The 23,157-nt window shown below is 47.3% G+C and overlaps 2 protein-coding genes across 3 annotated transcripts in view; both read left to right on the top strand.

Annotated features, from left to right (window-relative positions):
• The window catches only part of LOC112631324 (anthrax toxin receptor-like), a 724,187-nt gene that overhangs the window by 420,611 nt on the left and 280,419 nt on the right, over positions 1-23,157 (top strand).
• On the top strand, positions 14,738-19,546 carry LOC112631327 (neuropeptide Y receptor type 4). 2 transcript variants are annotated; one of them, XM_025396270.1, is made up of 3 exons: positions 14,738-14,941; positions 16,767-16,922; positions 17,951-19,546. In XM_025396270.1, the coding sequence occupies exon 3, from the start codon at positions 18,010-18,012 to the stop codon at positions 19,135-19,137; it is 1,128 nt and encodes a 375-aa protein (XP_025252055.1). In that variant the 5' UTR covers positions 14,738-14,941; positions 16,767-16,922; positions 17,951-18,009; the 3' UTR covers positions 19,138-19,546. The 2 variants fall into 2 exon arrangements, with proteins under 2 accessions (XP_025252055.1, XP_025252056.1); XM_025396271.1 differs by lacking the exon at positions 16,767-16,922.

The following is a 23,157-nucleotide window of genomic DNA, read 5'->3' as shown; positions in this document are numbered from 1 at the left end:
CATCCCTGTCTTGTGCCAGTTTTCAAAGGGAATTTTTCCAGTTTTTGCCCATTCAGAATGATATTGGCTGTGGGTTTGTCATAAATAGCTCTTATTATTTTGAGATATGTTCCATCAATACCGAATTTATTGAGCGTTTTTAGCATGAAGGGCTGTTGAATTTCGTCAAAGGCCTTTTCTGCATCTATTGAGGTAATCATGTGGTTTTTGTCTTTGGTTCTGTTTATATGCTGGATTACGTTTATTGATTTGCATATGTTGAACCAGCCTTGCGTCCCAGGGATGAAGCCCACTTGATCATGGTGGATAAGCTTTTTGATGTGCTGCTGGATCTGGTTTGCCAGTATTTTATTGAGGATTTTTGCATCGATGTTCATCAGGGATATTGGTCTAAATTCTCTTTTTTTGTTGTGTCTCTGCCAGGCTTTGGTATCAGGATGATGTTGGCCTCATAAAATGAGTTAGAGAGGATTCCCTCTTTTTCTATTGTTTGGAATAAATTCAGAAGGAATGGTACCAGCTCCTCCTTGTACCTCTGGTAGAATTCAGCTGTGAATCCATCTGGTCCTGGACTTTTTTTGGTTGGTAGGCTATTAATTATTGCCTCAATTTCAGAGCCTGCTATTGGTCTATTCAGGGATTCAGCTTCTTCCTGGTTTAGTCTTGGGAGAGTGTAAGTGTCCAGGAAATTATCCATTTCTTCTAGATTTTCTAGTTTATTTGCGTAGAGGTATTTATAGTATTCTCTGATGGTAGTTTGTATTTCTGTGGGGTCGGTGGTGATATCCCCTTTATCATTTTTTATTGCGTCTCTTTGATTCTTCTCTCTTTTCTTCTTTATTAGTCTTGCTAGCGGTCTATCAATTTTGTGGATCTTTTCAAAAAACCAACTCCTGGATTCATTAATTTTTTGGAGGGTTTTTTGTGTCTCTATCTCCTTCAGTTCTGCTCTGATCTTAGTTATTTCTTGCCTTCTGCTAGCTTTTGAATGTGTTTGCTCTTGCTTCTCTAGTTCTGTTAATTGTGATGTTAGAGTGTCAATTTTAGATCTTTCCAGCTTTCTCTCGTGGGCATTTAGTGCTATAAATTTCCCTCTACACACTGCTTTAAATGTGTCCCAGAGATTCTGGTATGTTATATCTTTGTTCTCATTGGTTTCAAAGAACATCTTTATTTCTGCCTTCGTTTCATTATGTACCCAGTAGTCATTCAGGAGCAGGTTATTCAGTTTCCATGTAGTTGAGCGGTTTTGATTGAGTTTCTTAGTCGTGAGTTCTAGTTTGATTGCACTGTGGTCTGAGAGACAGTTTGTTATAATTTCTGTTCTTGCACATTTGCTGAGGAGTGCTTTACTTCCAATTATGTGGTCAATTTTGGAATAAGTGTGATGTGGTGCTGAGAAGAATGTATATTCTGTTGATTTGGGGTGGAGAGTTCTGTAGATGTCTATTAGGTCTGCTTGCTGCAGAGATGAGTTCAATTCCTGGATATCCTTGTTAACTTTCTGTCTTGTTGATCTGTCTAATATTGACAGTGGGGTGTTGAAGTCTCCCATTATTATTGTATGGGAATCTAAGTCTCTTTGTAAGTCTCTAAGGACTTGCTTTATGAATCTGGGTGCTCCTGTATTGGGTACATATATATTTAGGATAGTTAGCTCTTGCTGTTGAATTGATCCCTTTACCATTATGTAATGACCTTCTTTGTCTCTTTTGATCTTTGATGGTTTAAAGTCTGTTTTATCAGAGACTAATATTGCAACCCCTGCTTTTTTTTGTTCTCCATTTGCTTGGTAGATCTTCCTCCATCCCTTCATTTTGAGCCTATGTATGTCTCTGCATGTGAGATGGGTCTCCTGAATACAGCAAACTGATGGGTCTTGACTCTTTATCCAGTTTGCCAGTCTGTGTCTTTTAATTGGAGCATTTAGTCCATTTACAATTAAGGTTAATATTGTTATCTGTGAACTTGATCCTGCCATTATGATATTAACTGGTTATTTTGCTCGTTAGTTGATGCAGTTTCTTCCTAGCCTTGATGGTCTTTACATTTTGGCATGTTTTTGCAATGGCTGGTACTGGTTGTTCCTTTTCATGTTTAGTGCTTCCTTCAGGGTCTCTTGTAAGGCAGGCCTGATGGTGACAAAATCTCCAAGCATTTGCTTGTCTGTAAAGGATTTTATTTCTCCTTCACTTATGAAACTTAGTTTGGCTGGATATGAAATTCTGGGTTGAAAATTCTTTTCTTTAAGAATGTTGAATATTGGCCCCCACTCTCTTCTGGCTTGTAGAGTTTCTGCCAAGAGATCTGCTGTTAGTCTGATGGGCTTCCCTTTGTGGGTAACCCGACCTTTCTCTCTGGCTGCCCTTAAGATTTTTCCTTCATTTCAACTTTGGTGAATCTGGCAATTATGTGTCTTGGAGTTGCTCTTCTCGAGGAGTATCTTTGTGGTGTTCTCTGTATTTCCTGAATTTGAATGTTGGCCTGCCCTACTAGGTTGGGGAAGTTCTCCTAGATGATATCCTGAAGAGTGTTTTCCAACTTGGTTCCATTTTCCCCCTCACTTCCAGGCACCCCAATCAGACGTAGATTTGGTCTTTTTACATAATCCCATACTTCTTGCAGGCTTTGTTCATTTCTTTTTTTTCTTTTTTCTTTAGATTTCTCTTCTCGCTTCATTTCATTCATTTGATCCTCAATCGCTGATACTCTCTCTTCCAGTTGGTCGAGTCGGTTACTGAAGCTTGTGCATTTGTCATGTATTTCTCATGTCATGGTTTTCATCTCTGTCAGTTCATTTTTGGCCTTCTCTGCATTATTTATTCTAGTTATCAATTCTTCCACTCTTTTTTCAAGATTTTTAGTTTCTTTGCGCTTGGTACGTAATTCCTCCTTTAGCTCTGAGAAGTTTGATGGACTGAAGCCTTCTTCTCTCATCTTGTCAAAGTCATTCTCCGTCCAGTTTTGATCCATTGCTGGTGATGAGCTGCGTTCCTTTGCAGGGGGAGATGCACTCTTATTTTTTGAATTTCCAGCTTTTCTGCCCTGTTTTTCCCCCATCTTTGTGGTTTTATCTGCCTCTGGTCTTTGATGATGGTGACGTACTGATGGGGTTTTGGTGTGGGTGTCCTTCTTGTTCGTTAGTTTTCCTTCTAACAGTCAGGACCCTCAGCTGTAGGTCTGTTGGAGATTGCTTGAGGTCCACTCCAGACCCTGTTTGCCTGGGTATCAGCAGCAGAGGCTGCAGAAGATAGAATATTGCTGAACAGCAAGATTCTTGCTTTGGAAGCTTCCTCTCAGGGGTGTACTCCACCGTGTGAAGTGTGAGGTGTCAGTCTGCCCCTAGTGGGGGATGTCTCCCAGTTAGGCTACTCAGGAGTCAGGGACCCACTTGAGCAGACAGTCTGTCCATTCTCAGATCTCAACCTCTGTGTTGGGAGATCCACTGCTCCCTTCAAAGCTGTCAGACAGAGTCATTTGCGTCTGCAGAGGTTTCTGCTTTGTTGTTGTTGTTGTTGTTGTTTAGCTGTACCCTGTCCCCAGAGGTGGAGTCTACAGACACAGGCAGGCCTCCTTGAGCTGCTGTGAGCTCCACCCAGTTCGAGCTTCCCAGCAGCTTTGTTTACCTACTTAAGCCTCAGCAATGGTGGGCGCCCCACTCCCAGCCTCGCTGCTGCCTTGCCGTTAGATGGCAGACTGCTGTGCTAGCAATAAGGGAGGCTCTGTGGGCGTGGGACCCTCCTGGCCAGGTGTGGGATATAATCTCCTGGTGTGCCCGTTTGCTAAGACCCTTGGTAAAGCGCAGTATTGGAGTGGGAGTTACCCGATTTTCCAGGCGTTGTGTGTCTCAGTTCCCCTGGCTAGGAAAAGGGATTCCCTTCTCCCTTGTGCTTCCCAGGTGAGGCGATGCCTCGCCCTGCTTCAGCTCTCGCTGGTCGGGCTGCAGCAGCTGACCAGTACCGATTGTCCGGCACTCCCTAGTGACATGAACCCAGTACCTCAGTTGAAAATGTCGCTCGCGCTGGGAGCTGGAGACTGGAGCTGTTCCTATTCAGCCATCTTGCTCCGCCCCCTCAATTTATCTTTTTTTAAAATATTTTTCAGACAGAGTCTCACTCAGTTGCCCAGGCTGGAGTGCAGTGGCATGATCTCAGCTCACTGCAACCTCCATCTCCTGGGTTTAAGTGATTCTCCTGCCTTAGTCTCCCAAGTAGCTGGGACTACAGGTGTGTGCCACCATTCCTGGCTGTTTTTTGTATTTTTAGTAGAGATGGGGTTTCACCATGTTGTCCTGACTGGTCTCGAGCTCCTGGTCTCAGGTAATCCACCCACCTTGGCCTCCCAAAGTGCTGGGATTACTGCACCGGGCTGGCTAAACTTGATTTAACAGTACCTTTTGGGAGAAAGATTTTTGTGTAATGGAATAGTTACTCTAATTATAAGCTGCTATGATAACCTCATTTGGATCTGGGAATTTTCTTATGTGATGTATGTATACACATGCACACACACATGACTAATACTGCAATATTCTTTTTTGTCTATGTTTGTGTGTCCTTGTAGAACTTTATATAGCCCAGTCTCGAAGTGTAGAGAAACTGTATCTGTTTCAGAGTGAAACTACTCTAGGGGATGGGAGTTTATTATTTTTGAGTTTATTATTTCCATGAGAAAATGGAATGGGGCTTCTTTTGGGGGAAGATTTAAAATTATCTATGGAAAAAAATGAGTTGGACTTGATAATGTAAGATGGGAAAATTTTCATTATTATATTCAATGAGATAGATACAAATACTGATTTCCTTAATATTTCTGAAATTGTATTATTGACTATGATAGATGAGATTACTGTTCAAACATATTCACTCTTCCACCTCTCCATTTCACTGGAAGAGTGTGGTTACTGGTTTTATTAATGTTGGGCATGGCTCTGACTTGCTTTGGCCTCAGGGTAGGTGAGGGACAGTTCTTTGCCTCTCGGCTGTGCTCAGCCATGCAGTTTGCTTTGGTCAATGGATGTTAGCAGATGTGACTCATGGAGGAATGGAAATGACTTTTCATAGCTGGGCTTGTCCTCCTGAACTGCTGCCATCTCCAAGCCTAATGCTTCTTTTGAACTTCTCCTTCAGCCTGAGTCCCAGATGGAACACCAGTGGAGAAGCTTAAATCTCAGGGAGGAGCCAAGTCCAGTTGGACTCATAGCTTGAAAGAGAGCTGCCCCACTGAGCTCAGCCTAGGTCAGCTAGCCCCAGTTGACCTGCAGTCATGTCAACTGCATGTCACTGAGATTTTGTGGCTCTTTCTTACACAGCTTTAGCTAACTGATATATCACCGTATCAGGGAAATTTGGTAGGACAACATAGCTAAGCACAATCTGAGATGGGGAATAGAATAGGGTATATCCTCTGTTCAAAGCATATGGTAATCTGGTGCATATTTTACTTATTATCCCATCTGTGCCTTTTTTTATAACATGTCTTTGGAAGCAAAACTGTACATCCAGTGTCTATGTAACACTGAGTCTATTGTCCATGTAACAGTCTACTGAACTGTTTTAAAATATTAGTTGAATGACAGTAGACTGAACGAACCTCTGTAGTTCCAGAAGGCAGGGAGAAGGATTGGGAGAGTCGATACAAAGTGTGCAGGCAGGGCTGCGTTGGTATTTTTCCTCTGATGTGCTCCACAGAAGGGCAGCTGACCCACTGTGGGTTGATAATTTCACTGGTTCACAGAAGACAGGGAATATAGGCCTTTAGGGGAAGTAATGTGCCTTTGTTTTTAGGGAAATAATGTGCCTTTAGGGAAATAATGTGAAATTCTCTATCAAGAGGGAAAATGTTGTTCTGAGCCGGTCGGATTCAAGGTCATGGATTGGACCATGGGATAAAGCTTTAGTGGTAGATGGCAACTTCCTTGAAATAGAGTGGAGAACAAGGGTGGCAACATTGGTGAGAACGGGCAGGGAGGAGGCAGTAGGGAAGTCCAGCTTTACCCTGGAGAGAAGAGGTGGGGGTGGGCAGGGCAGGGCCAGCTGTTTGGGGTGGGAGGCAGGGAAGGTGTTGGCTGCCCAGCTGACATCTCTTATCTCTTTCCTGGGGCCAGAGTAGGTTATTTTACAGCCCAGCCTCTTTATGGCCTCAGCAGAGAAGCAAAGGCAAACAAAGAACAGGTGATCCCTCAGGGCCCAAGGAGACGCCTTCTACAGCAGGTGTGCCCACTTCAGCAGCCCTGCTGGTCAGAATCTCTACTTAGAAGGCTTCTTGGAAGACCAGGCCCTTATCGGCTTCCGATTCTGAAGTCCTAGGAACCCTCCCTCACACCTCCCTTCTACGTGGCTTTGAAAAGACTTTGATATTCTATCCCTATCCCTTAATTATTTGAATCCTCACCAGTTTGCAATGAGCCTAAACTCATCTTTGCTCCATTTTACAGATAACAAAACTGAGGCTGGAATGGTTGTTGCCAAGCTTCTTTGCCCTTTGTACTATGGGATTTAATTACATACATTTTATGGATTCTTTCCTTTATAAAGCTGTAATCACTCACTCTTTTTTAATAGAGAGAAATGTAGAAAAGGAAACAAAACAAAAAATGACCTAAAATCCTAGGGGTCAGATAACTCCTGTTAATATTCTTTCCTTCTTTCCCCCAGTTCTATTTCCAGAGGTTACCACTTTCAATTTTTATTTCTGTTTCATTCTGTAAAGATGAAGAAAAATTTTGACACCTTTAAATATATAACTTAAATAATCTTAAACATGTAGAAAAGTTAAAGTGAAGATAAAGAACATTAATTTTTCTGTGCCATTTGAGAGCATGATCCTGGCAATTTGCATGAACACCTTGCTACCGCCTTATCTGCAGGCTCCACTGAAGTTTCATCAGCTGTCCCAAGATACACAGGTTTCATTATCCTGTCTGTGGTCTCCTTCAATCTGGAATGGTTCTCCCTTCTTTCCTTGACTTCCATGGCCTTATGTGTCCCGATGACAGGCCAGTTATTCTGTAGCGCGTCCCTCACCTGGGGCGAGTCTGGTGCTTCTTCAGGGTTGGATTCACTTGCATGCACCTTCAGCAGGAAGATCACAGAAGCTGTGCTGCATTCTCCTTGCATCCTGTCGTGCGGTGAGTAGTTTCACTCTACGATTAGTGATGGTGTTCGCTATGATCATTTGATTACAGAGGTGACTGCCAGCTTCTCCACTGTAAGGTGACTCCTCTCTTTGTAATAAACAAGTATTTTGTGATGAGGCACACTGAAACCATGAAAATATTCCATTCCTCATCAAGCTTTCACTTTACTCCATCATTTACTTATATTGAAATGGATTCAGATTTTTATTTTATTCAGTGGGTTATTATCCATCATCATTATTCTTTACTTTGATGCTCACCTGGTCCAAGATTTGGCCATCAAGGTCCCCTTCAAGCCAGATTCTGGGCTTTTCTGGCCTGCACCCATCATTCTTAGAGTACTTCATTACTTTCTAGCTCCCAAGATCTTTCAGGTTTATCTTGGGTTTTCCTGGCCCCCACCCTAGAATCAGCCATTTTCCGAAGGAGCCTTGGATTCTTTTAATGGAGAATGGCATTTAGAAGTCAATATATGGGTGCTAGGAGCGTTCATTGCCATTGGGGTATCACTGCTCCCAGACTCTCTAAGTGGACAGAGCAAGGATACATATGCACACACACTATTACATCAATATCTATCTCTCTATATAGAAAACCATGAGCTCACATCAATACTTTCAATTCTAATCAAAACCACAGGGCTCATTCTGGGTTTCTCTCCTTCCATATTCATGACTGCCTTCTCCAAGAGTGAGAAAACTGGCTGTCAGCTTTGCTCAGTTGGTCCCCCTGCATGTACCCAATCTTCCACAGCAGAACTCCACCCCTCCACTCATTCTGCATGGCTCTGGCATCCACACTTGGTTGTCCCCTTCTGCTGTGTGGGCTTTCACTTGACAGTACTTGGACTCTAACACCCTATGCTAGGCCACCGTGCCCCTGCCTCCCTGCGTGGCCACTCTTTGTCATATTCTGACTCTGACATGCCATGCCGGGCTCCCCTACTCCAGATGGGTGCCATCTGGTACACATCCAGTGTGCTCAGCTTAGACTGCCTGGGCTATGATGGCTACTGCCCCACCCATGCCCATCTGCTGCATGCATCTTATGAAGGTGTCTGGTTTATTTTACCTGCTCATCAGTTCAATCAGCATGTGCTACCAGTGTAGTGCACCAGCATACCATCTGTGGATCTGTGAGATGTTCAGAAGATCAAGGTCTCTGTAGACCACACTATAACAGAAAGCTGGAGAATGAATATGATCTGGGAGGAGACACTGACTTTGTACTTCTATCCTTGCCAGGTGAAAGCAAACTTCTGCTGGTTCTTATTGATATAGATGGGGAGAAAACACAGGCTGACTCAATAGCTACATACTAAGTCCTTGAAGTGGTTAAGTTGTTCTATGTTGCATTTAGAAAAGCAGCTAAAATTTGAGTTACTGCCTGATTAAGTTTATGATGACATACAGTCATTCTCCAAACTTCAACTTCCTGCACAGGCTAAAGACCTAAAGAGGTGAGTCAAGTGGGCAGAAATGTGACAGGCATCCCTGTCCCTGCATCTTTCAAGTCTTTAATCATGGCACCGATCCCTGTAATTCCCCTAGAAATACAGTAATGCTGGTTTACTATTTGGGTAGGAAAAGAAAATCCCAGGTTCCTGGGTCAATTCAACCATTTCTTTGACCTCATCTCTCCTTGCTTGATTTTAGTATCAATTGTGCTGGAGTACCTTCTAATATGGTTTGGCTCTGTGTCCCCACCCAAATCTCAGCTCTAATTGTCATCTCCACATGCTGAGGGAGGGACCTGGTGGGAGGTAATTGGATTATGGGGGCAGTTTACCCCATGCTGTTCTCGTGATGGTAAGTTTCCACAAGATCTGATGGTTTAAAAGTATTTGACAATCCCCAGCCTCTCTCCTGCCGCCATGTAAGATGTACCTTGCTTCTCCTTCTGCCATGGTTGTAAGTTTTCTGAGGCCTCCTCAGCCATGTGGAACTGCGAGTCAATTAAACCTGTTTTGTTTATAAATTACCCAGTTTTAGGTAGTTCTTTATAGCATGTGAAAATGGACTAATGCACTTTATTAATGAACTCCCTCAGAAAAGATTCAGGAAATGTAAGCTTGCAAGTTTAGAAATATCCTTAGTCTACCCTTACACTTGATATTATGGCTGAGATGAGAGTTTTAGGTTCAAAATATATTTCCAGGAGTCCTATAAATATAGTTCCATCTTTTCATAGTCTTCCACCATCCTATGTTGTTGACAAGACTGAGAATGGTCTCTGTCCTTTGTAGGCAACCTTTCTCTTCCTGCTCCTACCTGTAGAATATTTTAGAATATATATATATATATTGGTGTTTTCAAATTTTGCAGTACCTGTCTAGGTGTGGAGGAGTTCCCCGGGCTTCCTTTTAATCTGTAGCTCTGGAATACTCTTGCTATTTGTGATTCTATATGTTGACTATTTTGCTCACATCCCACCCAGATGCATTCTCTACTGTGGTTCTCTGTTCTTCCCTGTGCCCGGGGAGGCTGATGGCTCCTTTGCTGGCAGGGCTCCAGCTGGGTTTGGTCAATGGGAGGGACCGACAGGAGACTGGAAGTGGAAGGAGAGAGAGGTTGGTATAATTCTTTTCTACTTCCCCTTGCTTCGGTGCTGTCTAGAGGCGGTGGCATGCCGCCATACTACAGAAGCTCCCACTGGGGGCCCTTCCTCCACAGTCCTCTGGCTCTGGTAACGTGGTTTTCTCCTTTTGTTCTTTTAGTTGTAGGGTCGTAACTGCTTCTCTCTCCTGCCAGTCTCTGGGCGCCTCACCATTTTCTTGTTTTTTTCCTTTAACCCTTCCCACACCTCTGTAAGTTACCTTTTTATTAAAGTCCCTTTGTTTGACAATCTGGGGGTGAATTATGTGTCCTGCGCAGACTATGACTGATATGCTGCCTTTCATTGTCTTGATTTTTCCTTCCTGGAAATTTTAGTAATTGGATGATGGGTCATTAGTGTTAATCATCCATGTCTTTTATTTTAGCTCTGAAGTTTTCCATCTTTTTGTGTTTTTGCTCTACGTTATGGGATATTTCCTTAGCTTGTTCTCCCATCCCTTCTAATGATGTGTTTTCAAATTTCAGTAGTCATGCTTAGTTTTCAGTGGTTCTTTCTTGCTTTCTTGGTCTCTCTTATTTCATGGCAATCTGCTCTTGTTATATGGATTCAGTAATTTCTCTAATTTAGGCATTAAAGGGAGTTTTTTTAATCTCTTAAAGTTATTTTCTATTCCCTAAGTTATTTCAGCTTCTTTTGGAGTCAGTTATTTTGTTTATTCATCTTGACCTATCTCCTTTGTGCTGTTGATTTTCTAAATGTGTGAGGATATTTGGTTCTCTGTTATAAGAACCGGAAAATAAACTGGTTTCCACGGATAGCTGATGTGGCTTCCCTCTGCTATAGCCTTCCATGAGAAAAGTAGGACAGCTTCTGGGAGCTATATGTGAGTGGGCCGTGCTTTGCAGCTGCCCTTCAGAATGCACAGGTTGCGGGCAGGGATGGTCAAGGACATTTCTCTGGGAGCTGTGTGCATGGGATGGGTCTCTGAGAATGGAGAGCTTGATGAGTTCAGGCCATGGAAGCAACATCTACACAAGCCTGGATCTGAGAAACTCAACCATACTCCCTGAAAATGAAGAGTTTACATGCAGAGTGAGTCTGGGGAAGGCAGCACTAGGATGGCTGAAAGAGAAATAGAGTCAGACCGATTTCAGAGGGACCCATTCTAGAGGGACCACTGCCATGACTCCATGGGGACATTTCCAAGGGGAGCCACAGGAGGTTTCACTGGAGAGTTGTGTATGTCTGTCCAGTGTCTAGGAAGTGCTCACAGTGGCTGAGCTTGTAGGGCCTCTTAGGGCTGTCCAGGTGAGATGTATGGGTCGTGATGTGGGTTTGGAGAGGTTTCCAGCTAGAATTGGTCGGGATGGCCCATTAGCTCTGGGGCAGAGGCTCAGGGAGGTGGGCAGGCATGTAGGACACAGGAATACTAATAGCAGCCACAGCTCTGCAGGGCATTTCCCGCCTGCTCGTAACTGTATGGAGAGCCGTTCTCATCTCAACTCATTTCTTGTCACAACAGCTCCCAAGGCAAACCTCGTTATTAGCTGTGCTTTAAGAATCTGGGGCAATGCGAGATGGCTTCTTTGCCCAGCTTGTGACCAGTCACCACACTGACTCTCAATGTGGTGAAAGCAACTGTGAATGAGCCCGATTCCAAATCCCAGCAAATTTACACTAAGGAGGGTGGCTGGGGTCTATCCATCCCCTGACTAGCTCATCTTCAGCTTCCTCATAGGACCAGGGGGAATACTGAGCATGCAGTGGACTGAGGGTCAGAGAGGTCATGTGGAGCGCTGCACACACCTGAGGGACTTGTGTGCCTGTGTGACTTCCGGGTGATTCACGAGGAACATTCCTGATGGGGTGGGAAGGGAACCTATCACTAAGCTATTTAGGAAGACCAGTCTCCAGCAGGTCACACCAGCCAGCCACTTTTATGGCAGAAGGAAAATCCTACCCAGCCCCTTCCCCAGAGATGGCGGAATGCAGCCTGGCTGACTGGCAGAGCCTCTCAGGCTATGCTTCGGACCCTGGACTCCAGCAAGGGGGAAGGACAGCAGCTCCCAGTTCTTTCTTATAGACTGCTTTCTTGAGGAGCTTCAAGTGCCCTGGCTATGATTGGTGCAGGGCTCTGCTGCCTCCAGGGGGTGCTGTCTCCTTTCCCTAGCAGAGGCAAAGGGTCTGGCAGCCAGCTCTGGGAGTATTGGTTTAACCTGAAATGTCCGCTAGGAAGAGCTACCTATCCCTCTCCTGGGCATTATGGTCCTGAAAGTAGAGCTTGGACTTTGGATTGAAAGTCCAGCCCTGCCATCTACAAGTTGGTTGGCTGAGACAAGACACTCTACTTCTTCAAGGCTCAGTTTTCTCGCCTGTGAAATGGGATGATCACACCACACCAGTTAGGCATGAGGATGGACTAAGGGCCGTTTCACGTGCTTCTGCCTGGCATGGGAGCTGTTTGCTGCTTTTACTACCATTTCAGGTCTTCTGTTGTTCTGTGACCCATAAGAGCTAGGGCTTGGGCCACATGCCTTGGGCAGTAGTTCTCAAATGTGTCTATGTGGAAACTTGCCTCCAAGGGCTCACCAGCAAATCCAGACCCCACACAGCTTCCCTGCAAGAAGGAGGTGACAGTGACTGAGTTCTTGCCTGCACAGAGGACAGGTGTCCATAGAGTTCCCAGCTGGAGTTGAGCAGTTTCTGGTCAAGCAATGTTCTCTGATTTTACACGTCTGGAAGCTACCATTACAATCAGGTCTCCTTAAATGTCTTCCTTCCTTTTCCTTCCCTCCCCTCCTCTCCCTCCTCTCCCCTCCCCTCCCCTTCCCTTCCCTTCCCTTCCCTTCCCTTCCTTCCTTTGTCAGATGCTGCATGTGGACCTGTGCTGGGATCTGGAGGCAGAGACAAGAACTGTGACCTAGAAATAGGGGAGTGGGGAGACAAGGGTACTCAGGCAGACAACCAAGTACACTTCTACATCGGCCTCTGCAGCAGAGCACGGGAGGGTGGCGGGAATTTGTCGTGGCAGCAGGGACATCGGAGCTGGGGTGCAATGGAGGAGCAGCAGCTTTCCAGGTAGTCAAGGCAGGAAGGAGCACGGTCCAGAAAGAAGAGATGACAGGTGCCAGTCTACAGCGACAGTGAGCAGAGGCCTGGGTACTTGGCAGATGGGTTTGCATCCTGGATCTGGCTGTTTCTTAGCTAAGTGACTTTGGGCAAGTTGCTCAACCACTGAGTGTCACTTTGCTTCATCAGCACAACGGGAATAAAAATGCCCACCTCTCAGAGCTGTTGTGATGATTAACTAAGGTCGTGTCTGTAGAGTCTATGCGCTACAAACGGCAGCTGCCATTCTAGAGGGACCACTGCCGTGACTTCATGGGGACATTTCCATGGGAGCCACAGGAGGTTCACTGACAGGTGTGTATGTCCAGTGTTTAGGAGGTGCTCTTGAAGCAAATCTGTTACTCTCAGAAGGTCCTCTAAGCACACATGTGACTTTGCCATGTGGGGGTGAGGGGCAGGGAATTAGAAGCTAGTGTATTCAAAACAGGAGCAGCCCTTGTAAGCAAAGCTGTTCCATTACAGCCAAGTCATGTGCATCTCAGCTCCAAAGGAGAAAGTGACCATTCTCATTGAATTCTCATTGCCACAACCTTGGGACTGGCTGAGATAAGACACTCCACTTCCAGGGCCCACCCTGAGTTTTCACTCACACCCTGGATGCCCACCTCCTTCCCTCACCCTGGCTGACATTCTCAGCAACACTGCCCTCCCTGGGTCTCCAGGGGCTGAATGCTCCCAGCCTCAGGGCTTTGGCCGTGGCTGTGCCATCCATCTGGCCTGTCGAACCCATTTGCTCACAGCATCTCACTCTCTGTAATAATTTATTTCCCTCGTTCCTTGTACCCTGTCTGTCTTCTCCCCCAGGGCTGAGAGCTCCAGAAGGAACCAAGGACAGGGAGCCTGTCTTGTCCAGCTCTGGTGCCCAGCAGGAGAGCCAGGCTCATAGGAGGTCTGCAAGTAATGTTTCTGAACGAACTTATGAAAGGCAGTTCGTTTTATACCCATTTCATGGATGAGGAAACTGAGGGGGGAGGGGGAGAGAGAGAGAGAGAGAGAGAGAGAGAGACAGGCAGACGCACACACCCCTAGAGAGAGAGAGAGAGAGAGAGACACTCCTAAAGAAAGAGAAAGGGAGGAAGACAGGGAGAGGGAGAGGGAGGGAGGGAGGGGGAGAGGGAGAGAAAGAGAGGCAGAGGCACACCCCGAGAGAGAGAGAGAGAGAGAGAGAGAGAGAGAGAGAGAGAGAGAGACACTCCTAAAGAAAGAGAAAGGAGGGCCGGGCGGGGTGGCTCACACCTGTAATCCCAGCACTTTGGGAGGCCGAGGCGGGCGGATCACAAGTTCAGGAGATCGAGACCACGGTGAAACCCCGTCTCTACTAAAAATATAAAAAATTAGCCGGGTGCGGGTGGCGGGCGCCTGTAGTCCCAGCTACTCAGGAGGCTGAGGCAGGAGAATGGCCTGAACTCGGCAGGCGGAGCTTGCAGTGAGCCGAGATCGCGCCACTGCACTCCAGTCTCTGTCTCAAAAAAAAAGAAAAGAAAAGAAAAAAGAAAGAGAAAGGGAGGGAGAGAGGGAGAGGGAGAGGGAGGGAGGGAGGGAGGGAAGGAGGGAGAGAGAGAGAGGGAGAGGGGGGGAGAGAGAGAGAGAGAGAGAGAGAGAGAGAGAGAGAGAGAGAGAGACAGCTCAGTTCCAGTCTGCCTGTGTGCAGGGTTGAGGTGGGCATGAGAGACACACGCAGGCAGGGCTGCAGCTCCAGGCAGGACTTGGAGGCTCAAGATTCGGCTCCCCAGGGCGGGTGCTGGGGTCCCAGGGCCAGCGGGCGGCTGGAGCGCTCTCGTGGGCGGGCACAAGGGGCAGGCTGGGCGGGTGCAGGCGGGAACCTGGCAGCCGCTCCGCTCCTCGGGCAGGCAGCATCGGCACAGCAGGAGCAGGTGAAGCAGGCGCGGCTCTGCACCGTGTCTGATGCCTCCTGGGCACAGGAGTGCAGCCGGGGGCGGGGCCGAGTGAGCCCCCATATGAACTCTCCAGGAAGCCGGGCGCCCTGCCTGCCCTTGGCCCCGGGCGCAGAGCGTCACACTGGATCTGGGGAGCATCCTGCCCCCACTGTGGACCTCAGTCTCCTCATCTGAGACATGGGCTGTCCCATCCTCACCCTGTAAGCTGCGAGCCCAGGAGGTAAGGGGTGCATCTGAGGTGTCTGGGTGCTATGGGCGTTAGGATATAGTAGCTTTTGCTGAGATTTCAGGAGACAAAGCAAAGGGCCTTCTCTACTCTAACCCCACTGGGAGATAGCATTGTGTGTATGATTCATTAGTTTTCCTCTGATTGAGGGAAGGCAGGCTGCAGGGGGTCCCTGTTGGGGCTTGCAGCTGGTTCTAGTTTTTGATCTAGAGAGCTGCCTGGGGACAAAATGCAGAGACACCATTTTACTGACCTTGTGTAATAATTCACCCTCTCCCTCCTACACTCGCCACCCCCTTGGGTATGCCTGAGGGACTTGAGGTCCCCTGGTCCTCACTGGTCAGTGTACCCTAAGCCCAGCAGTACCAGGCAGATGCCCAACACCACCTTTTCAGTGCTCCTCCTCCTCCTGTCTTGGCCCTCTCCTCCAATCCATTTTCTATATCCAAGTGATCTTACTGGAATGGACCTGGCCTTGCTGGTCTGGCCCACCACTCCAACTTCATCATCTGCCACCCTGGAGCCTGTTATTCTGCTTACTTTTCCCAGCAGGCTCTGCTCCTTCCTGCCTCTGTGCCTTTGCATATGCTGTTCCTTACACCTCGAGTTCCCTCCTCTCCCTGTCCCTTTGGCTGGTTGACTCCTCTTCAGCCGTCGAGCCCCTGTACCATTGCCACCTCTTCTGCCATCTCCCTGCTCCTTCTCTGATCTCTCAACTCACAGGCCTCTCTTTCATATTGGTGTTGGCAATGCAGTGAGTTCTATCTGCATTTGTGCTGGTCAGCCCCTCTGTGCTGGTCAGCCCCTCTGTTCTGGGAGGGCCATGGCTGTATAAGTCATCTTTGCAGCCCTTGTTTCTAGCCCAGGGCTTGACACACACTTATTGAGTGGGTGAATGAAGCAGTGAGCATTTTCTGGAGCCCTCCCAGCCCAGTTCTTCCACTCTGATCCTGCTGTAGGCGGTCAGTTTAGGATGAATGGTGTTTCTCCACACTCCTGGCCGAGCCCTGCTGATGGTCACCCAGAGCCTTGGATTCTGGCCCATTTGCTGCTTCTGAGTGCAGTGCCTCTGCCACAGGTTCAGGCAGCTGGGGCTGCTCTTTATCTTATATTGGGCCTTGTGTTTGCCTCTAGAATAGTTTATTTTGTCATGTTCAGCCCCAAATGGCTCTTTTTGCCAGAAGACCATAGTGCCAGAAAAATCTTCCTGCCTTTGAGATCTGGTTCCTAAATAACCAGGCTGTAAACTATCAGGTGAATTCACAGCTTGATCTTTGACCAAATGAGACTCATCTTTTTTTTTTTTTTTTTTTTTTGAGACAGAGTCTTACTCTGTTGCCCAGGCTGGAGTACAGTGGTGCACTCTCTGCTGACTGCAACCTCCACCTCCCAGGTTCGAGTGATTCTCCTGCTTCAGCCTCCCATGTAGCTAGGACTACAGGCATGTGCCATCACACTTGGCTAATTTTAGTATTTTCAATGGAGATGGGGTTTCACCATGTTGGCAAGCCAGGTATTGAACTCCGGACCTCAGATACTCATCATTATAAGTAGATCAAATGTACAGTGAGTGACATTCATGACAGCCGACAAACAGAATTTACTGAACTCTGGTTGATTTTGGCCTTGTACTCTGCAAAAACTGCCCTAACGTACCAATCGATCATGAAGAAAATATGTATGTTCAAAAATACATATGGCCATTATATGAGACTTAAAGAATATTTCAAATAGGGTTTTCTGCTATAAATAGTGTTTTACAAGATGGGGTCCAAGGGCCATGTGTGTCAGAATCACATAGTCTACTTGTTAAATACAGATTCCTGGCCCCCATCCTGGACTCACTTAACTACATCTCCTGGTGGAATGGCCCTGGGATCTGCACTTTCAACATGCTTCTAGAATGATTCTGATGTTTACTGAAGGTTGAGAACTGCAACCCTGTGGGATTAATAATGACTAGAGAATCTGAGAGGTGAGTCACAATGATGTATGTAGTGGTATGGTGCTTCCCATGCAAAACATCCATCATTGGCACTACCATGGGGGAACTCTGGAGTCTAAATTCCAACCCAGTCTTGGCAGGGGGTCCGTTGTGCTGAGGAGGTCTCGAGGAAGGGACAGCCTGTACCAGGGCATAGAGATGTGGAACAGTCTGGTGTGCTTGTGAGCTGCACACTGCATCAGGTGACTTGAACATAGTCATGGAGTGGGTTCTGGGGAGGACACTGGGCACCTGTGACTTTGGCCAGGTATGTGTGTGCACATAGTGGGTGGTAGAAGGAAGCTGGTGTGCTGATGAGCCAGGCTTTTCATACCAGGCAGTCTTCAACTTTGCCAGGTATCGCTTAAAAAACAACGCTGGCAGGGCAGGGAGGGGCTGAGACCAGGAGGGTGCACTGAGTGTGGATCCTCGAGGCTTTAGCTCTATGTTGAAGGGAATGGGGTGCCGTGGAAGGACACAAGCAATCCTGTGCAGAGTGGCATTTATTGCTGTCTCCATTCAGATAAAATGTGACAAGGGGCATTCTACCCATCCTCCCTGAACAATTCCTTCACTGAATTCTGCATACAGCACTCCAACTTCTTCGTCATCAGAACAGCCTCAGATCCTGAGGCCAGAGGGAATTGGTAGAACAAGTTCTGGCATTAGACGACCTGAGTTTGTAACGGGGCCCTGTTACTAATTAACTGTATGACTATGGGCAAGTTGCTTTCCATCTCGGGGTCTTAGATTCCTCATCTATGAAATGGATTGATAAACTAGGAATAAACTAGCTAATAGACGAAAGCACTGAGCACAGTAGCCAGCATGCAACAAGTGCTTCTAACAGGGTAGAAATCACTGGATGCCAGTGTCTTACCATGAGCCTTAGGTAATAGCCCCTCCAGGTACCAGCCTTGGGATGGAAGCAGCTGAGAGCCTTTCTACCCGGCCCTGCTCCTCCCTGGATTCTACCCTGGGCTTGATCCCTGAGTATTGTTTGTCTGTTTGCCTTGCAGGCATCATCCCTGAAGTGTATCACTTAGTTCGAGTGTCCTGGAATCTTTTCACATCCACCATGAACACCTCTCACCTCCTGGCCTTGCAGCTGCCAAAATCCCTACAGGGTGAAAACAGAAGCAAGCCCCTGGGCACCCCATACAACTTCTCTGACCATTGCCAGGATTCTGTGGACATGATGGTTTTCATTGTCACTTCCTACAGCATTGAGACTGTCGTGGGGGTCCTGGGTAACCTCTGCCTGATGTGTGTAACTGTGAGGCAGAAGGAGAAAACCAATGTGACCAACCTGCTTATCACCAACCTGGCCTTCTCTGACTTCCTCATGTGTCTCCTCTGCCAGCCGCTGACTGCCATCTATACCATCATGGATTACTGGATCTTCGGAGAGACCCTCTGCAAGATGTCGGCCTTCATCCAGTGCGTGTCGGTGACGGTCTCCATCCTCTCGCTCGTCCTTGTGGCCCTGGAGAGGCATCAGCTCATCATCAACCCAACAGGCTGGAAGCCCAGCATCTCTCAGGCTTACCTGGGGATTGTGCTCATCTGGGTCATTGCCTGTGTCCTCTCCCTGCCCTTCCTGGCCAATAGCATCCTGGAGAATGTCTTCCACAAGAACCAGTCCAAGGCTCTGGAGTTCCTGGCGGATAAGGTGGTCTGTACTGAGTCCTGGCCACTGGCTCACCACCGCACCATCTATACCACCTTCCTCCTCCTCTTCCAGTACTGCCTCCCACTGGGCTTCATCCTGGTCTGTTATGCACGCATCTACCGGCGCCTGCAGAGGCAGGGGCGCGTGTTCCACAAGGGCACCTACAGCTTGCGAGCTGGGCAGATGAAGCAGGTCAATGTGGTGCTGGTGGCGATGGTGGTGGCCTTCGCTGTGCTCTGGCTGCCTCTGCATGTGTTCAACAGCCTGGAGGACTGGCACCATGAGGCCATCCCCATCTGCCATGGGAACCTCATCTTCTTGGTGTGCCACTTGCTTGCCATGGCCTCCACCTGTGTCAACCCATTCATCTACGGCTTTCTCAACACCAACTTCAAGAAGGAGATCAAGGCCCTGGTGCTGACTTGCCAGCAGAGTCCCCCCCTGGAGGAGTTGGAGCATCTACCCCTGTCCACAGTACACACAGAAGTCTCCAAAGTGTCCCTGAAGCTAAATGGCAGGTCCAATCCCATTTAATCAGGTCTAGGGCTTCTCCCTGCCATGTCCCTTGCCAGGCTCTTTCACTTAGCGAAGTGGGCACACTGCAAGCTGGGGTGGCACCCCAGCATTCCTGGCTTTCTGGGGCCCAGATAGGCTGGCAAGAGCCGTTTTTGCATCCATTTGCATCGTGAAAACTGGCATTCTGATACTTCAGCTGTTTGTTCCTGGGAGAATTCTGAGTGCAGATTCCAGAGGTCACAGTAAGCCTTGCAGCTTGAGCTGAAAGATGCCAGAGCCGGAGATGTCTGCTGGCAGCAGGCAGGGTTCATTCTGGTGACACAGCAACAGATGCCTGGCCTGGGAACCCAGGGATTTCACCTCCATCAATGAGATCACGGGGTCACTGTAGGGTGAGGGAAGGAGCGCTTGGGGTCAGAGCTCCAGACCTTGGTCAACTCCTCACCTCTGTGAGAGACGGCGTATGGAGGCGCTTCAGAAGTAAAGAATTCCGTGAATGCAAAGCAGTGGGATTACTGTTATATCATTAGTGCATCCAGCTGAAGAGAATAGATCCAGTAGTCTTGGTTCACAGCCCTCTGCAGCAGGAATTCCAGGACTTACTTCCTACTCCATCCCTTTTCTCTATCACTGTGTCTTCCACCTTACATGGAAATCAGCCTGCAAGTTCCTCTCCTCGATGAGATGGCGAGCGCCCTGCAGGTGAAATCCATATATCATAATGGGGCTTGGGTCTTCCATGCCATGGACAGGCCCTGGCACAAGGAGAGAGCTCCAGGGAAGTTTTCTGTGGTGGGTTGATGGTAAAGGTGCCACTCACGGCTGAATGTTTGGTGCTGGATAGGAGTCCAGCATGGGAAGGGGCCAGGACTCAGGCTGCTGCAGCCACAGTCTCCTGCCTGCCCTTCCTTGCCTCCAAGGACCTCATGTGATACAGCAGCTGGACTGAGACTCTGTGGCTTTCCCCACTGTTGACCCACTACAGAGGCCTCCAGAACTCAAGGCCATGGCTGCAGCTTCCTTCACTCGGTGCTCTGACCACTGAGCTGACTTGCCCCAGATAATGTGCCACGAATCTTTCAAAGCTTCCTCAGGGTATTGGGCATCCCGGGCATCCCAGTGGCCTTCAGTAGGATCAGGGGCAGGGACTCCTGGGAGTCTAACTTCATGGGGCACTGGCTGAAAAAAGCAGGGGTCCCCTTCCTCCAGCCAGCCAGGGAAAAGGAGAAAGGGCTCCAATGAGTGTGAATATCTTACCTTGGGGGTTATGGCCTAGTCCTCTGGATGCTGAACCAGGCCCAAGGCTTCATCTACGTGTGGACCAGACAGCCTGTCCTTGCAGGGAAAGAAATGTCAAGACTGCTTCTGGGCTGCATTGGATGGGATGTCTCTGCACGGCTCTGTTGGCTCAGACCAACCCTCCAGCAGAGTGGACAGTGACTGGCCTACTATAGCCTCCCAGGGCAGGGTATTCATGTGCTGGAGCCCTGGAAGAGCCTCATCATAAGCCGGCATCAGTTCTGCACAGGGTGTCTGGCACAGGGCTCTCACGCCGACCAAGAACCCATGAACTGACACCCAAGACAAGTGCTCTTTGAGCCAGCAACTCTCTTCCTGGAGCTGTTTATCTTATCGCTTCTTTTGGTCACATCTCCCATTCAGTTCCTTTGTTCATTTTTGTGTTGGATTTTGGGCAGATTTCTTGGGCCACTCTCTTGGACACAGCTTGTGCTTGTCCTGTGGTGCCATCTACTGCTGGCTGCTCCAGGTGACCACCTGCCAGCAAAGCCCAGGCTCCGGGACCCATCTATTTTGTGAAAACGCCCCATGCACAAAGCAACCCCCAAATGCCAAAGGAGCCAAGAGACCAAAGAAGGAGGCAGACAAATCCAGTTTGTTGGTATTGAGTGTTTTATTGAGGGAACTTATAGGCAGAAGGGTGGTCTTGGGTGACCACAAGACAGGCAGATCTCTGCACTGTTACTCACGGACCCAAGGCTTATATACCATAGAAAACGATGTACGTGCTCCAGCAAGACAATGAAAGGCAGTGCACCAGAGCAGGCAAGAATGCCATGTGCATCATAGCCCAGAATTTGCACAATAGCATCGAGCTTGCTTTGATCTAAAAGCAGGAGTACATATTCTTACACTCGGGACAGTAAATAAAGTAGGAGTCAGGAGGCATTCATGGGACTGGGGCTAATCAGAAGTCAACTTGGCAAATTAGCATCCAAGATGGAATCACTTTTGTCTTCACATCACCCCAGAAAGATGTCATTGTCCAAGCTTCCCAAGGAATTGGGGGCCTCAGGCCCCCCTGGACCCTGCGCAAGTGCCTGAAGTTGCTTCTCATTATTAGTCTTGATGGTGCCAAGATACTGGGGACACAGATAACTTCAGGTGCAGACATGCTTGAGGACGGAGGGCCAGGCCAGGCATCTGGGGAAGGTGCTTGGTGCTAAGAATTGGGATAGTGGGTAGAAGCCTCAATGAGTGTGTTCTGTGCCCCAGTATCACCTGGAGCTTGTAGATAATGCGGAGTCCTTGTTGCCAGCCCAGCTCGATTGAATCCAAATCCACGTTTTATCACACAATCCCTTAATTGTGTGCACATTACAGTTTGAGAAGCTCTGCTCTAAGAAACAGGTTGCCCTGGAGCCTAGAGTCACTGGGTAAGCAACTGTAGACACCCATGCTAGTTCTGGGAATGTCTCTAAAATTGTTATTGCTGAAAAGGTGCATTCGGTTTTGGTTGTCTGTCTCACCTCTGGCTGCATGTAGTCATATTTTTTGTGAGGCTTTTTCATTCTTTTGGTAAATTTTTGCCATGTGCATAGTTTGCAAAGATATGTTCATAGTGAACATGGCTTTTTGTATTCTGGTCTATTTCACTTAAAACTGTATCACCAGTAGTTTTTCATCTTGCTGGATATCTTTTTCTTTTTCTTTCTTTCTTTTTTTTTTTTTTTTTGAGATGGAGTTTCACTCATGCTGCCCAGGCTGGAGTGCAATGGCGTGATCTTGGCTCACTGCAACTTCCACTTCCTGGATTCAAGCAATTCTTCTGTCTCAGCCTCCCATGTAACTGGGATTACAGGTACCTGCCACCACACCCAGCTAATTTTTTTTTCTTTTTGTATTTTTAGTAGAGACGGGGTTTCACTATATTGGCCAGGCTGGTCTCGAACTCCTGACCTCAGGTGATCCGCCCTGCTCTGCTTTCCAAAGTGCTGGGATTACAGGCATGAGCCATTGCCTGGCCTAGATATCATTTTTGATGGCTGCTTATGAGTGTACAAACTGCCCCAATGAAAGCCAGCACCTCTCAGTATCTCTAGCTCCTGGGGGTGGTGGGGGGTGGGTGTGGGGGGGCATCTCTAGCCAGCAAGTGGACCCTCTGCCACCCATTGCGGGAGGAACCCATCTTACAGAGGAGGATCATGGCTGGAATTAGAGACTCATACCACAAAGACTGACTGGGAATCCTCGGAGGATGCAAAACTTTATCACATCCTGGCTGAGTGCTAAAACCCTGCCTAATGCTATCCTTTCTTTATTAAAGTATTGATGTGGCCTTTTTTTTTTCCCATTACAAAATTAATCATATTCATTATGAAAGATATATAATATATACAAAAATAAAATTAAAGGAAATTATCAGGAGTTCCACCACTCAAACATAATCACTGTTTACATTTTGGGGAGTCATTTTAAAAGTTTTCATATGCATAGTCATATACATATGTCTGTTTTTTAAAAAAATGATTGAGATCGTAGTGTGTCCATATAGGTACTTATATATCATATTTAAGGATTGTTTTATATCTTTTTTGTTTAACCTGATACAAAATTTTATTCACTTGTTTATTCATTAAACAAATATGTCAGATACTATGTTAGCTGTGGGGATACAGTGGTTAGTAATCAGACATTGTCCCTGTTCTATGGAACTTAGAGTCCATTGATAGATATATCCTATGTCCTCAATATCATCTATTGTGGCATTCTGATTGGTCTCTAGACCTGTTGCATAGA

This window comes from Theropithecus gelada, chromosome 9 (assembly GCF_003255815.1).
Source record: "Theropithecus gelada isolate Dixy chromosome 9, Tgel_1.0, whole genome shotgun sequence".
Classification (NCBI taxonomy): Eukaryota; Metazoa; Chordata; class Mammalia; order Primates; family Cercopithecidae; genus Theropithecus; species Theropithecus gelada.
This window is presented reverse-complemented; position numbering and strand designations above follow the sequence as displayed.

What these genes read in the sequence shown, in the direction of transcription:
- LOC112631327 (XM_025396271.1), top strand. Translation starts at nt 18,010, where the DNA reads ATGAACACCTCTCACCTCCTGGCCTTGCAGCTGCCAAAATCCCTACAG.